The sequence below is a fragment of the Strongylocentrotus purpuratus genome, unplaced genomic scaffold (assembly GCF_000002235.5).
Source record: "Strongylocentrotus purpuratus isolate Spur 01 unplaced genomic scaffold, Spur_5.0 spur5_scaffold_2, whole genome shotgun sequence".
In the NCBI taxonomy this organism is placed as follows: domain Eukaryota; kingdom Metazoa; phylum Echinodermata; class Echinoidea; order Camarodonta; family Strongylocentrotidae; genus Strongylocentrotus; species Strongylocentrotus purpuratus.
The window spans coordinates 41,839,314-41,856,151 of NW_022145605.1; the positions used below are offsets into that span (position 1 = coordinate 41,839,314).

At 39.1% G+C, this 16,838-nt stretch overlaps 1 protein-coding gene across 3 annotated transcripts in view; it reads left to right on the forward strand.

Moving 5' to 3' along the window:
- The first annotated feature begins 1,061 nt into the window (after positions 1 to 1,061).
- Positions 1,062 to 16,838, forward strand: part of LOC756734 (neurofibromin) — a 70,357-nt gene continuing 54,580 nt past the window's right edge. For 2 of the 3 annotated variants that reach the window (XM_030992470.1, XM_030992471.1), the window contains exons 1-4: positions 1,062 to 1,212; positions 12,795 to 12,938; positions 14,119 to 14,202; positions 16,113 to 16,300. In XM_030992470.1, coding sequence (XP_030848330.1) covers positions 1,153 to 1,212; positions 12,795 to 12,938; positions 14,119 to 14,202; positions 16,113 to 16,300 — 476 coding nt within the window. In that variant the 5' untranslated portion in view covers positions 1,062 to 1,152. The remainder of the gene's footprint in view (positions 1,213 to 12,794; positions 12,939 to 14,118; positions 14,203 to 16,112; positions 16,301 to 16,838) is intronic. The other variant, XM_030992472.1, reaches the window with a different exon arrangement.

Here is a 16,838-nt window from a genome sequence, read left to right on the forward strand (position 1 = left end):
AAGTTAGCTAGCTTAGCTACAGGACGTACCCCAGTGGCTAGTTTCTTAACGTGCAAGGGTGGTGACTCTCCTGTACACGGGGCCTCCATTTAACGTCCTATCCGAGGGACGGAGTGTTTTCCACTTGACATAACCTGCATCTATGAACAAGGGAAGGGGCACGTTAACACACAACGCAGGCTTCAGTCATCCGCCTGGGTGGGAGTCGAACCCGGGATCTTTGGTTCGACAGGCAGACGCTTTACCGACTTAGAAACATGATTAAATAATATATTAACCACCAGGACGCAATATATTATACCCTATTTTCATAATATGTTCGTGGTATAGACTACAGGCAGGTAGCCACGGGGGGGGGGGGGGGCAAAAAAAATTCCAAGATCGGTTGAACTTTTTTAGACCCCTCCCCAGGACGTCGATCAATTACATGTATGTGCCCTCCCCCCCCCCCCCCCCCCCCCCCCAAAAAAAAAAAAAAACTCTGGCTACGGCCCTGATAGACTTATGCATGTTTCCATGTCCCAATTCTTTATTCCGTGTTCACTGTTTCACTGGGATGCTCCCCTCACCCGAGAGAGTGGGAAATGAAATAAAATCGCTCCTTGGACAGTTAGACAATAGTAATTGTTTGGAAAGACAACAATTCAAAGAGGAGCCGCAAACGAAAAGCCCTAAGGGTATAATGATAAAGGGGAGGGGGGCAACATTTCACCCATCCTTACGGATATCCCCAAATCTAAAGTTTGAGCCTGCCCTCAAGTATGACTGGCCCAGATTTCTCTGGCCCACCCACTCCTATTCAACATTTTGGGACTTATTGACAAATAAATTACAAAATGAATTATGGCTGGGTCCACGGAGGGGGAGGGGTGGGGTGGGAGGTATTTATCTCCACCATTTAAATGTGTTTATTTAGGTTCCTTTTTTTTCTTTTTCAGAGAACATTCATTTTCGCTCTTTGCACTTCCCCTATAATCTTTTAGGCAAAATCGATTTCTCAATCTATATAGTTTCAAGATCAAGTCAGGATTTCACTTCCGAATACGATTCCACTTTCAATCACAGAGGGCGCTTTATTCTATAAATAATTTTTCTGAATGAAATCACCGCTGCGCTGTCGCCCATGTAGAAATTCGTCAAAATTACCACAGAATGGCCGCCCAAAGGCCGATAGATTGGGTGGCACTGCTCATTCTACGTTTTGAAGATCAGGTAAGATGATTGATTGTATTTATAGTTTGATTTAAGGGTACATTGGAAAACTGATTTTATGTTAATTTAGTCGACATCTTTTTCAGCTACCAATTTGCATTGGACATTGCATTGCCAGTGCAATGAATGGATAGCATCTGCATTGAGATTGTGCACAATCCTGGTCGAACTGACTACACATCATGACATGGACCGTGCAGTGCAGTGCTAGTGCTCTACTCCTGGCTGTAGATCTAGTAAAAGTAATGTTTCAGCAGTATTCAGCTTGCTATGTACAGGGTAAATTCTGCTGCTGGAGTCTGCAGACCAATAAGTCAATGAATGTTAATTGTAATTGACAATGACAATCATTTGATTTGAGTGTGAGTGCAGTGCAGAGAGTGAGAGTCATGAGTATGAGAGTTCACGCGTCCTGGGCCGGCATAATCAAACGTGTAAAATCAGACGATTAATTTAGATTCAGAATCCTTCTTTGCTCCTTGAAAAGTATAAAATTAGGCAATATCGTGAAATAGGCCCCGCAACTTACCCGTCTTGTAATCGATTACAAATTATCTCAGACTTCTAACTTCACTCTTCAGCCAACATTTTCATGACGGTAGGCACATTCATGGGGCACTAGAGGGCGCTTCGCGAGCGTACGAAAATCTGAATGGCCTTGCTGCGGTGGGTCGGCAATAATCAGCCCAAAACTTGGATATGGGAGGGTGGAAGGATATATCTTTTTTATAATGTTATCCGGTCTTACCCCTAACCATCCTATGTTTAATCTATGTAGAAATAACATGCGAGTACGATAAGAGAAACATCGGGCCCATTACTGATGCAACTTTTTAAATATTAGCCTAGAAATGACCACCAAACGGAAAAAAATGACATTTTTTTCCGACAAATCTTCATAAAATCTGAGTTATAAACAACTCACAACTAGGCTCGGTAATGCAAATACGATTTTCTGAAAATTCAGGTGTGATTTTTTAAGTTTCTTTCAAGTATATTTCTGCGCATCGCAGCGCAAATTTTCTTCACTGCTTCAAAATCACCCTTGAAATTTTTTTTTGCAACGAATTTGATACGGGGTCCGCGAGTGTTCCCCGTTCCTTGCGTGTTGAAAGTTTGGTAATACAAAGTTTGCATTGACTCGCGCACGAAAAAATGGCTCGAAAACAAATGTCAAAACGAGAAATAAACAAGCTTTTGTATAGTTATAAGAGATCTACCGAGGTTTCTTTGTCGATATAATTTATTATATAGTCTCAATTAGAATTCAGAATTATCTCACTGAAACCGACGATGTTCTCGATCGTAGTTTTTTTCACTTTGCCAGCAGACGTTCTAGCGTGGTTTTGGCAAAAAGCTAGCCCGCCACCTTCCCACCTCGAACCTTTCGAGTTCCGCTAAAATTGTGCGCTGCGGAGCTCCGAGGGTGCGTTGGTATCGCTGGCAAACTCTCGGCCGGCTAGCTCCCCACGACGGACCATTCGCGGTATGGCGAGAGTGTGTGTGTGAGATACGATTTTGGATTCGAGAACGCACGTACCACAACCGTGCGCGTCATTTTCAGCTGTCGAATGTCTACGACCAATTTTACATGTACGATTTTTAGTACAGATACTTGGTCAGTTTTCTTCTTATATCTTTGGTTTACAACATTTAAAAATATAATTTCTTCAAATTTGCTCCTGACTCGGTTCAGACTAATTGTCTGATGTGTTTTCAAGTCAATTTCTTGAATATATTTTTTTGCATGAATTTGCCTAATGACGGACAGCAATAAAAGGGAAATATTTTTTAAATAATAATTAGGAGGAGGGGGGGGGGGGCTGGCCCCCCCAAACAAAAAATTAAAAAAGGAAAAATATTTAACTAAAAGATAAATTTAAAGAGAGGGGGGGGGGCGGGGGGGGGCCCCCCCCAAAAAAAAAAATTCAAATAAAAGATAAATTCAAAGAGAGGGGGCCATAATATTTATTAAAAAAAACGAAAATATTAAAAAAGGAAAAATATTAAAAAAGGAAAAATATTTAAGAACGTAAAATATTAAAAAAGGAAAAATATTAAAATAGGGTCTACAAGATAAATTTAATCATTTAAATGGAACCCTTTTAATCATTTGCTAGCTCTATTTATTAAACCTCAAAACACCCCCTAAATTATACTTCGATGAAAGAAGCCCCACTACCGTGCTGTCCGTCTTGAAAATGCATAGGATGGGGCCTTGTTCACGAGTATACAGTATAGTCGTGATACAGGCCCCATGTCCGTGTTGTAGAACATGCAACGCCGTTGCGCGGGGCCTGTATCACGAGTATAATATAGCGAGTTGAATAGCAGACTCGCTAATATATACTCGTGATACAGGCCCCGCTGCTGTGTTGAATTGTGCGCGATGCCGTAGCGCGGGGCCTATATAACGAGTATATAAGTATATAGTCGTGATACAGGCCCCGCTGCTGTGTTGAAGTGCGCGCGATGCTGTTGCGCGGGGCTTAGATCACGAGTATATTATAGTGAGTTGGCTGAAGTTAGAAGCCTAGTATAAAATTATAATCGATTCAAAATAGTTGCGGGGCCTATATCACGAGTATGCCTAAAATTATTGGTATTCTAATGAAATTAGCCACACATCATCGACTCTGTACAGTAAAAATTCAGTGCATGCAACTATATTGTAAGCTTACAACACACAGTTTCATGCAACACGCAAAACAACATGACTAAATTATCTTTTTTTTTGCATTGCTGTGAGCAAGGGAAGAACCTTCTTTTTAATGCCAAGCTTTCATGTAGCTTAAAGCTACTTTCCCTGAATATGTAATGTCGGATGTTTCGTCAATCATTTTTGGACAAACATTACAAAACGGCAAGCGTGCTTGCAATTGAGCGAGCAAAAAAAGAAATTAAAGCATATTATCAAGATTATATGGTTTGGTTTCTTTTCCTCACCTCTTTGCACAGTCTTCTCATTTGCAATGTGTACATTTGCACAAAACACTGGACACTCGAGTAGGCCTACGATTTCTCGTACTCAAATACTCGGCCGCCATTTTTTTTTCTCGCCCGTACACCTGGCACTGTCCAGGCCAATGCTTACCCATGCCCAGCGCCCAGGTGAGCGCCGGCATGGTATCGTGGGTAAAAATGTTTCTCAGCTCAATCACTGTCAACTCATCACTCAGAAACTGGGACCAAATGTCAGGATTTCTGTTTGGACTCGGAGGAAAATGGATTATTCTGTCATCTTTAGTTTTTAAAACAGCATTGTTTACTATTGTGCGTGCCCGGTATTGCCAACGAGCGTACAACGCACTGACTCCGTGCGTCTTTTAAAGGCGCATGTGATAAGTGCGTGGTCCGTGCTTACTCGCCACTTCCCCAGTTCAGCTATCCAATAAGCACGCAGAACTCACGTGGACCGTACCGAGTAAGCACTTACAACGCACGTTGTTCGTACTGATTTATGCAGTACATGTATATAGTCTCTTTGGTGGAATGGGCGGCATATTGAGGCAGCAACAGCTGGGACTTCTGGAGAACATCGGAATGTCGTCCTATATAAACACCGAGTTCATCGCACGTGCACGCACTTACAACATGCGAGTGAGTAAGGACACCGTATGTGAGCAGCACTTGTAAGTACGGTCTCCGTACGATAACGTGGCAACCGTACGGAGACCGTACGTTGTAAGCACGTACAACGCACTTACCACGTGCGCAACGTACGATGCACGCAACCGTTCACGGCCAGGCGTGGCGTGCGGGCCACGTACTTACACAGTGCGTGTGATGCGCGTTGCCGGTACTCCCTTCCTGCCTTTGCCACTCCCTCCCTACGTTTTCAGAAAAACGTGGCGGCCGTGGCCTCCCCAAAAACCGTACGGACTAAAAACACGCACGGTGGGATGTGACCAACGCTTAAGCCTGGGAGTGTACTCGAGTACCTCATTACATTACATGCACAGCCTTAATTAAGATAGTGTGCAAAATAACCTATTTCCAGTCTTGTTTCGCTCTATGACAACCTTTTTAAAACCGTATAGAAATCGTCCATTGGAAATAATTAAATTATCCTGAAGCCTTTGGCATCTAGGTTATAATGAATATGAAGTGACACAGGGACATTATTTGTGTGGCATTCAACTAGTTTACTAGAGCTGATGTTGGCCAAAATGTTTCGTCATATTGAGAAGAAAAAAATCTTTCTCCTTGTCATGCTAGACATTGATGTGTGCATGGCTCAGATACATTTACTACAGTGTAGGTATCTTCTTTATAGAAACAAAATAAGTCTCCTGCACATAAAAACCATGACATGAAATGGTGAAAAATACTTGTCAACTTTGACCATCTTTTTCAAATTGTGAAGAATGAGGGTGATTTGAAAAAAAATGTGAATGGAGAAAATGTTAGTCTCCTTGTCTCATTTCTTGTGGAGTTGTTGTTGGTATGATTTATTGGTATTATGAGAGCAATGGTAATGGCTTTCTCAGAGTAAAAAAAAATCTTTGCAATTCAATATTTTCATACAGAAGTAAACTTTCTCACACGAAAAGAGAGGACACTCTGTGAACACTAATAGTGTCTGAGGAGAAAAAATATCATGATCAATAGCAGCACTGTTTTATAAGAAATTTAGTCCCAGGTGTTGGGAAATGTGTTTGGAAATAAAGGTCTGCAAAACAATTACAAAACAGTTGTTGTGAATTGAATCAGAAAGTAACTAAAAGAAGATTTTTGACCGACCGCTTTTTAGTGTCCCATTGTCCAATTTGTTATGATTGAATTCCTGATAAAAGAACATCTCCAATATTACAAATTCAAACCTAAGTTACAAGAGCAATGAGCATGAATGAAAATCATCGCAATGTCCTACATCCGGGAGTTATGAGCATATCCAAAGTCCATGTTATCAACAAAATTCAAAGGAAAGCAGATTTGCCCATTTTTTGGGGTCAATGTGGAAGATCTAGTACATGTACATTGTAGTCAGCAAAGTTTTTTTCTCCTGATATACATGTAAGTACAGGTCTATGTGAAGTAATCAAAATAAATGACAAGAACATTTAAGAGGACACCAAGTTATTAGCGTGTCAATATAAGTGAAAAGTTTAGTTAGGAGAACATTATAACTGTTTGTACCTTTGTAATGCAAGGCACTACAGGTTTGAAATTCATGTGCGAATCCTTTGGAGCACACCTGTACATGCTGCTCTTTGGCAGATAATTTTGTATACTCTACTACATGTATATGAACTTCAAATTTAACCTAATATCTTGTTGTCCTACCTGTACTATAATAATCACTTTGAAATACAGCAAATTTTGTTTCATCTGTGAATGTAATGTTTGCAAGTTACTTGTGAGCAAGTTAAAGTGTTGATAGGGTGCCTGAAGGCACCTTCAAAGATCTAACATGCACAGTGGGAACCGACATCCTGCATAAATGTACATACTAAGGCTGCGACGAGTTCAAAGGTCAAAGGTCACAGGGCTCATTATGTATGCAAAAATAGCTTGTGATCACACTATCATTAGAAGTTTAGAAGTAATCGACAGGTTACTTTCAAACTCAAGACATGTATGTATCTTGCAAAGCCAATAAATTGATTAGATGTTGGGGTCATGAGGTCAAATTTCAAAGGTCATGGGCTCATTATGTACATGCAAAATGGATTACAATCAAACTTGAATTTTAAAAATTGCTTCTGTTTTGGTTTGTAAAATTGCTCCATGGCAGAGGCATCATTTTTTACTACGCGCAGTTGAAGGTCCATCTAGTTAATGTTTGGTTTGCCCGTCATAGGGCTCTTGACTTGACTTGACTGACTTAAGTGCACAGGACGGAGTGTCCCCTTGTGCTCCTACGGGTGGTCTGCCTCCATTCATTTCTGTCCTGGGCTTGGTGTTGGGCAGCCTCCAGGCTTAATCCAGAGTCTTGGCGGATTTGGTCTTTCCACCTCGGGAGGACGTCCTGGTGGCCGTGGCACAGTAAAGTCATTGGTGTGGACTTGTATCGGTAGGCGTCCCTGTGGCATATGCACCACATGTCCAAACCATTTCAGGCGGCGGTTGGATATTTCCTCATTTATTGTCTTGGAGATCTTCAATGACATTCTGATGTCTACGCTTCTAATTTTATCTAGAAGATAGACTCCTGCTATTGTTCGCAGACATCTCATCTCAAAGGTCTCCAGTTTATCCCGGTCAGTTTTCCTTAGCGTCCACGTCTCTGACCCGTAGGTGGCTATAGGACGAATGAAGGCTTTTTAAATCCTGACCTTCAGGGCTCTTGAAATATCTTGGTTGGTCCATATATTGTTTCTCAGTCCACCAAATGCCCAGGAAGCTAGATTTGTGCGTCTCTTGACATCTTTGGTAACCGAGGGGACTACACTTCCAAGGAAGACAAAGTCTCCTATCTTCTCTATAGGGTTGCCATCTATTGAAGTTTCCTCATCGTCGTTTGTCATGATTCTGCATTTAGCTGTGTTGATTTTCATTCCCCATTTACCACAGACTTCCACCAGCTTGTTTGTTGATATTTTGAGTTTGTCATAGATGAGTTCAAGTAGAGTGGTGTCATCTGCATAGCGGATGTTGTTAATGCGTATGCCACCCATCTGAACTCCACTGTCTAGGTTTTTGACATCTGCCATCACGAACTCTAGGAAGATGTTGAACAGACTTGGGGACAGAAGACAGCCTTGCCTGATGCCTGTCATAACTTGAAACCATTCCGTAACTTTACCATTTACGATGACAGCACATTTGGTCTGATCATACATATACATACTTAATGAGGTCAATCAAGTTCTTCTCAACTCCTATTGAAAGAAGGCACTTCCATAAAGCACCCCTCCAGACAGTATCAAATGCTGCTTTGAAGTCCACAAAGTTCAGGAGTCCATAAAGTCCATAAGGCTCTTGAATTATCTCAATGTATAATGCAAAATTTGTGAAAGGATATTTTCTTTGGAGATGCATAGTTTCTGGTTCTACAGTATTATTAACGGCCTAGTTTTCTCATTATTAGTACAGTATATAATTTGCTTACCATTAACCTGTAAGGAGGCAGTGGACTCACTGAACTATTTATGTTTAGCTTACTCTTTCAAAGGAATTCTAAAGATTGTACCTACCGTAAATCTCCTTGTATAAGGCGCACCTGTGTATAAGGCGCACCCCTATTTTGAAGACACAAACAAAAAAACAAAAAAACAAAAATTGGGGGAAAAAGAAAAAAAATTCTGGAAAAAAAAATTCTGTCATCTTTAGTTTAAAAAAAAAAAAAAATTATTACTAGGTCTAACTTAGTTCACAATCACTTCAACTGTGCCTCGTAATAAAATGAAAGTATTTTCAAACACTGAAATGAGAGCCGATCTGATCTGGTTAACTAAAAGCCAAAAGAGCCACTCAAAAGCTTTTGGGGCTGTTTTGGCTTTTTGTTAACCAGATCAGATCCGCTCTCATTTCAGTGTTCGAAAATAGTTTCATTTTATTACGAGGCACAGTTGAAGTGTTTGTGAACTAAGTTAGACCTAGTAACAACGTTGTTTTTAAAACTAAAGATGACAGAAAAATATTTCTCGCGAGTCCAATTTGGGCTAATGTGAAGGCCTTTTAAGGACTTTAAATTTGCAACACGTTATTAACTATAAAATATCCTGCATCATACTGTATTTAAATATGTTACTTTCCTTCATAGTACTCACAATCTATTATCCATTTCAACATCATTTCATCCTTCCTCTCTACTCTCTCATTCTGTCTCTCCTCTCTCTCTCTCTCTCTCTCTCTCTCTCTCTCTTTCTATCTCTCTCACTCTCTCTCATCCTCAATCTCCCCCTCTCTCACTCTTTCTGTCTTTCCCTCTATCTCTAAATCTCTCTCCTTCTCATCATTCCTCAATATTGCTACTGCTTCTGAATCTATTAATCATCTCATTATCCCTTCATCCTCCTTCTCCCTTCCTCCCTCCCCCTCTCTCTTTCTCTCTCTCTCTCTCTCTCTCTGTCACTCCCTCTCTCCCCCAGATCTCTCTCTCTCTCTCTTCCTTGGACTGCACATTTCCCACAGAGCCTGTCAATTGACAGTCGTTAGCATTTGTGTAAACATCCGGCAAATGTCACGTATTGTCCTCTGCGGACGACCCATTTCCGCTCTGTATTCCACCCACACGCATGTTCCAATGTTTCGCCCACTTGAAATTAACTACATGGTAACCGGTCCTCTTGCGTATAGCATACTATGTGCATATAATGTAGATATAATGCACTTGCATGCTGTGTGCAATGACTGTATCGAGCAGCATTTTGTACAGAACATAATACAGAAGTTATTAACTTATTATTTTACAGAAATCCACTTGAACAGATTTGCAGCTGGACACAGATATTACTGGATTTTCGTAAATGTTAAATGTCCACTAACATTCTGTATCTACTCGCAGATCTATCTAAATGATTGTGTAGCATCTCGTTCACAGTTCTTGTGCCCTTGCGAACTGCATTTAGGTGAACAGTTACAAAAAAGAGAAATGTCTATATCGGGAATGCACTTACACTTGTACACGTATAGTAGTATGAGTTCATTAATGTACAATATGCATCAGCGGTGCTTGTTTAGTAGCATCTACAGTGTATAAACTAATTTACGAAGCCCCCTTCAATATTTTAATTCAGTAATTAGATCTACTAGGTCCTATATTGTTAAAGTCAATCAAAACTACATTTGCTTCAGTCCATTACATGTACATATAATACATTGCAGATATTATTTTTGATCTCTCATGGTTTATTGTCCTCTTCATACACATATAAATTTATTGTACATCCCATATCTTTATCATATTACTAGGTTTTAAATTCAGTAAATTGATATCGAATGCATGTTTCCTTTAGGGAATAACCATTCATAGTCATGTACATGTATGTACAGTACATGTATGTAGCCTATATTTGAATGTACATGTACATGTGTAAAGTATGTTCTGCACATGGTTTGTAGATTGACCTGCATAAATTTATCTTGGCCAATTATCATATAGATACATGCACATACAAAGATGACAAGCGAAGATTTTGTAAATGAAATAGTAATAAGTTAAATTTATCATCTGTACGATGCACATTGAGGTGAACTTGATCATGTCGTTTTCATTGAGCTTGGCTAAAGGTACATGGGTGAATAAATAGCGCACTTCCCGTGTCCTTGGGGGATTGACGATGCCATGAGGGAGAGGGAGAAAGAGAGGGGGAGTGAGAGAGAGAGAGAGAGGGAGAGAGAGAGGGAGAGAGAGAGAGAGGAGGGGCGCTTAGATCATGACAATAATAGTGCAACTGTTACCCCCCTGTGGGTGCCGGAAAGCCACATCAATGGAATACCTTGTTGCAGCTGTATTATGCCAGGAATTTGAGCCATGATCACAAGTCAGGTCAATGAACTCTGTAACCTCTCCAATGGCAATATACAGCACTTGAGTGTTTTGGGTCACGGTGATGTGATATATGTTATACATCACTATGCTTTGATTATATATACATGTACAGTATTGTTGATTGTTTAACGTACATGTACATTAGATGTCTTTTGTACGTTACACAATGGTCATAAATATAATACCGGTATGTTATTATTCTGAGTTTCACCTTCATCCATGTAATTTAATAGTGCATGAGAATCTTAATTCAAACTGTTTTTTTAAAGAATTTTAAGCCACTTTTTATACAGATGATAACTAAATTATACTCTGTACATTTTTTCCAAATGAGGGTTATGCATGTACACAAGTACATGTGTACATTAAGCTTAAAAAGATCTACTGTAGTGCTTGTCATCACCTTTTGAAGTTTTTGTTATTTTGAATTATAAAGTTTGAGCATCCAGTTGGACCGTCATAATTGCACAAAAATTGAGAATATTGTATTTGTTTTTAGAATATCAAAGATCTGTAATTTCAGTTCAGTTTTGGCCCTCCCCCCCCCCCCCCCCTCCCCTCAACAAAATGGGAAAAAAAGTAAAGGGAAGGATAAGAAAGGGAGAGAAAAAAGACAGTAAAGAAATGATATCACACTTGTGTACCTATGCAGAAATATCATTATGCATTCATTTCTAATTTACTATTGGGCTTCTGAATTCTGTTTCTGTCATTCCTACTGCGTAATTTAATTGATTACGGTGTGGTTCATACAATGTCAGTTGTAAGTCTGCTTTTAAGATGACTTTCAATAGACATGGGTCCAGTTTCTCGAAACTGTCATCAGTCTAAGTTTGTGGAAATCCCATACATGTAGGATTGCGTGTTTATTTAATAACACACGTTTCAATGGGATGTCCAAGAAGTTAGACTTATAACGGTTTGGATAAACGGCCGTTCATCACTAATTTTATGCATTCGTCTTGAACAAAGATTTTCCTTGACAACTCAAAAGCTTGCCAGGTATAGTGACAGCTATTGTTTACAAAGTATCTATAGAGATGCCAGTACCAAAGGTTACTGGTACTAAACAACAGAGCCTGTGCATGAGGTTTACCATGAACTCATTCAAGCAACAGTCACACTTTGGTACTCTATACATGTAGCAGGTGAATTAACAAGTTTGTAACCAGGGGGTTCTTGAGAGAAACATGCATATAAACACATTAGTAAACAAGTTTCGATAGAAATACTAGATTGTAAGGCTGTGCACAACAGTGTAATGAGGTACCCGAGTACACTCCTATGTTTACAAGCGAATACTCGAGTATTCGGACGCCATGTTTTTTTTTTTTTTTTTTAATTTTTTTTTTTTTTTTTTTTTTTTTAATTTTTTTTTTTTTTTTTTTTTTTTTTTTTTTTTGCCACCACCATACATACCACCGGAGCAGTATCCCAGTTCTGTCGCCGAAAAACGCATGCAATTTTACTTTGAGTTGCAGTTGAAGGCGCCGATTTAATAATAATAATAACAGTGAACAATGCTGTTTTAAAAACCAAGGATGGCAGAATAATCCATTTTCCTCCAAGTCCAAGCAGAAATCCAGACATTTGGTCCCAGTTTCTGAGTGGTGAGTTTGACAGTGCTTGAGTTGGGAAACATTTTTACCGACGGCACCATGCCAGCGGCCGTCGCTCACCCAGGCACGGGTAAGCGTCGGTCTGGACATTTTTTTGCGGCCGAATATTCGGGTACGAGAAATCGTACCCGAGTAGTTGTCAACCGTGCGGGTACTCGAGCATTCGACTACCCTTCACAGCCTTATTAGATTGTAGAGGTGTCGTGGTCGAGTGGAAACGTCGCTGGACTGTCTATCACAAGTTATGTGGTTCGAGTCCCACCGCGGCACTAATGTCCTTTGGCAAGACATTGATCTACATTTGCCACACTCCACCCAGATGAAGTAAATTGGAACCTGGTAGGGATATATTCCTTGAAAAGCAGCGCGCGTGACAGCTGTGATGCTACAGCCAGGGTCATTATGCTGCATTGTTGTAGAGCGCTTATAGACTTCTGATAAAGTAAGTGTTAGGTGCTAAGCAAATATAATTATTATTAATGATTTAACAAATTTCTTTCACTCTACATATATTTTCTCTTTAGCTTCCGGGTCGTCCTGGGGGTCAGGCAAGCCATGCCAGACAGGACTTGGAACGGAACAAAGAATGTCTGATCAGAGTCAGTAAGAATCTCTTCTCTCAGGTCATCAGTGGCCTTGCAAACATCCTCAAGAACCTCGCTTCCATTGTAAGTTCACAAGCTTTGCATAGAACTCTTGTAGTAGTCATTGGTAGGATGTGTATTTAATGGGATAGATGAGGGATGGGGAAATGAAAAAGGTTTAGGATGTGACAAAAAGAGCTAGATCAAGATAAGAATCAGCAAGAATCTCTTCTTCTGGTCATCAGTGGCCTTGCAAACATCCTCAAGAACCTGGCTTCCATTGTAAGTAGACAATCTTTTAATAATAATAACAATAATAATATTCCGCTTTTTCCGCTTCCGGCTGCTATCGACTCAAGCATCTTCGCTTATGATAGTTGGCTTCTGCATTTATCTTGATTATTTTTACTTACCTCCATACTTTCAAGCTTTCAATTATGCATTTTTTTATATTTGTGTGTATTTCAGTTGTCGCTCTTTATGTAAATCAATTATATTATATTCTATTATTGTTATTTGAATGTTTTATATTTGATTTATCAATAAATGCAGAAACATCTGCTAAAAAAAATATATTTCAAAAAAAATATGGCGCCCAATACATCGATACAACGGTGTGCCTAAGCGCTTTACAGATATATTATTACCCGGTCATCGGATTCAGGCTTACCTGCACACAATGTATGCAAATGTTCCAGTCCCTGGGGAGCATTTCAGCCAGTAGCCATATTACAAGCGCATACTTGCTCATTCAACCACATGAACTTTTGCATCCTACCTTCATAGAACTCTTTTGTTTTAGTCATTGGTAGGATGTGTATTTAATGGCATAGATAAGGGATGGGGAATGAAAAAGGGTTTAGGATGTGACAAAAAGAGCATGATCAAGAGTATCCCTAAGTATCCCATCTGCTGTAAGTTAACAATTCCTCTTTGTCAGGGAAAGAACAGTCCACTATGTGGTATTCTCTCATTGCTTCAATAGAATTGGTGTGCTAGCACTAAAGTTCCAGTTTATGAAATCTGCAATACACAATGATGCACACATACTGTAGATGTACATGTACAGTACATGTGTGTCATGCACATACATGTACATGTAGATTCTTCAAAATCCATTTTTTTTTCCTCCTCTAAAATATGCTAGTAAATGTTTAACAAAGTTTTTATGTATGTACACTGTTTAGGTAATGTACCCTCTTTATCTGTACATGAAAGCTATAATTCTCATTTTTCTCTCTTTGTTGTGTTTTTTATATTGCAGAAGGGGCTTAATCCAGACCAAGAGAAATGCCTTTTTCAGTCGCAGCTCATCATTCTGGATACACTGGAAAAATGTCTCTCAGCTGTAAGTTCTCATTTCAATTTTACAACAGTGTACTCTTGCCCCTTGTCCCTCCGTCTTCTGCCCTCCCATCTTCTCCTCCTCCCTCTCCCTTTCTGCCCCCCCCCCTTTCCTCCCCTCCCTCTTCCTTCCCCTCCTCTCTCCTTCCCCTCCTCTCTCCTTCCCCTCCTCTCTCCTTCCCCTCCCTTCCTCCATCTCTTCCCCTCCCCTCCCAGATCCCTTCCCCTTCCCGTCTCTTCTAAATAAAACCACAACCAATGACCCTTTCATTAATTTCCCCCGTTTTTACTCAGTTCATTAGTAGCATTAATTTGGAAACATTATTCAGAAATATAAGTTTTCAAAAACTCTCAATATATTGTAGTATAATCTTGCACTTACAATATGCACCATGTATTATGCTTATATTTGTTTTATGATAATTCAGATTCATGATCTATTTTAGGCAATAAACTGGTAGTTATCTTATATGGGGCACTTAAAACTATTAAAGAATTCAAATATTGACATAACTATCTTTGGAAATACATAACATATAAAGTTAGCGATAATACATCAAGCTTCTGTTGACAAATACATGTAATACAAGTCATTCTTTCATTATTCCCTGCTTGCAGAATGCATTCAAATGTAGTAACTAATCAAACTCATTGCATCAGTGATAAGTGATTGTAATCAGAGAATGGGAGGGAATAAATTGATATATGATGAGTAATCTGTGACCTTGAATCAACAGTGTACAAAGTTTTACAAAGTGAAACTTAGAATACTGGGAATTCCCCCTTTGCTCAATGATGTACTTTACCATGGCGCCATACTCTTAAACCAATAACATAACCACAATAATTGCACACAATTCACTACGAAAAGGAAACTATTATTTATTTGAAATATGATAATAGCATCTAGTTTTATAATTTTAATATCAATTGATACTCGCTTTGTAAACAGACTTTGTACAACAGTTTTGTATTGATCTAACCTATTAAAATGTATGTGTACATATAGAAATTATACAGAAAATAATTCTTGTGATATTTCATTTAAACTTGTGAATAAAAGCAGCATGTTATTGGTCTTAGTTGCTCAAGAAAATGGAGTCATATATTGAAGAAGAAAAAAATGTTTTTCAGTCTCATTTCGTTCCACTATTATTGCCACCATAAAGACACTTGGCAATAGATGTACATGATAATTGTATATGTAAATTGTGGAGTTTATGAAGTGAGAATTTGAAAAATTCAACATTATTATTTCTGCTTCCCCTCCCTTTTCTGCATTTTTTCATTCTTTGCATCTGTTCCCCTTTCTTATATTCCTTTTATTTACAATTGTAATCAAATTATTTTATCTACTTCCGTAATGGAATGGAAGAGAAAAAATGAAATCCATCCCCAATTTGTTTTGTATACGGTAACACCTGCTTTAGCAACCACCAGCTGTAAAGGCCACATTTCTCATTTTCCTTGATCATGCTCTTACTGAAAATAGCCTGAGCATACGTGTCAAGACCACCAGCTCTTAAAGACTGCTTTTCTAGTCTATCTACAGGTTTGACTGTATCTTGTATCCTATAGCAACCCAAAGATGCATCCATCCCAGAAGAAACTATGATGATCAACACCCTTCTGCCCAAAATCTACATTTATGGCTTGTGGTATCTTTATTTAACACCAGTAGTGCCATTATGAAAATGCTCTTTTGGAATAAATGTAAATGTAAATTATTGTCATTTCTTATTGAACCTATAGCAACCCAAAAAGACATTGCGTTCAGACGAGACAATATTAGACAAGTCCCTTTTATCTGTATTTTCTGCGACTCCTGTACATCAGTCTTTCTATGTTAAGTTATAAAAAACACTTTTGCGTAAGAATGTAAATCGTTCTTATCGATTCTAATTAAACCTACAGCAACCCAAAGACACATCGCGTTCGGACGAGACCATGCTGGTCAAATCCCTTCTACCAGAAATCTGTCAGCTTCTGAATGTTATCTCCGAGAATCCTCTCACCCATCAGCTTCGGACATCTGCTTCTAGGGTCCTGTTTGCCCTCAGTCTCAACAACTTCAATGCAGTCTTCAGCAGGATATCAGCTAGGTATGTAGAACTTAAACTTGCTTTAGAAATCACCTGTTTAAAAAGGCCATTCTTTTTGTCACCCTTAAAGATGCAGTTGAGTTCTGGTCATGCGATTGCATTGTGAAAGAAACGATGTGGAATCGATTATAAAAAGTTGATCGTGTAGCAAATAATTATTGGTGTGAATTGCAAGGTTCTTGAATCATCAAAATGATAAGAAATTTGGCCCAGTCTTGGTGAAAGTAACAAGCACTCTACACAGAAAGATGTGGCATAAAAAAATGAGACCCACATTTTTAAACTGTTCATGTCATATTTAATTATGAAATCATTTGAAGAGCCATGCCTTTCAGGGAACATTTTTTCTCTGATGTTCTTCCACTTGCATAATATACAATAAAAACGCTCACAATTTTTGTTGTTGATATAAACTCATAACCCATTTTAGCTACATGGTATTATTCCCCATTCAAGTACACAACCATCAATACTGTTATTATGAAGCACGGAGAGTGGGAAGGAAATGGATCGACTTGTATTGGGATCATGTTTCTTG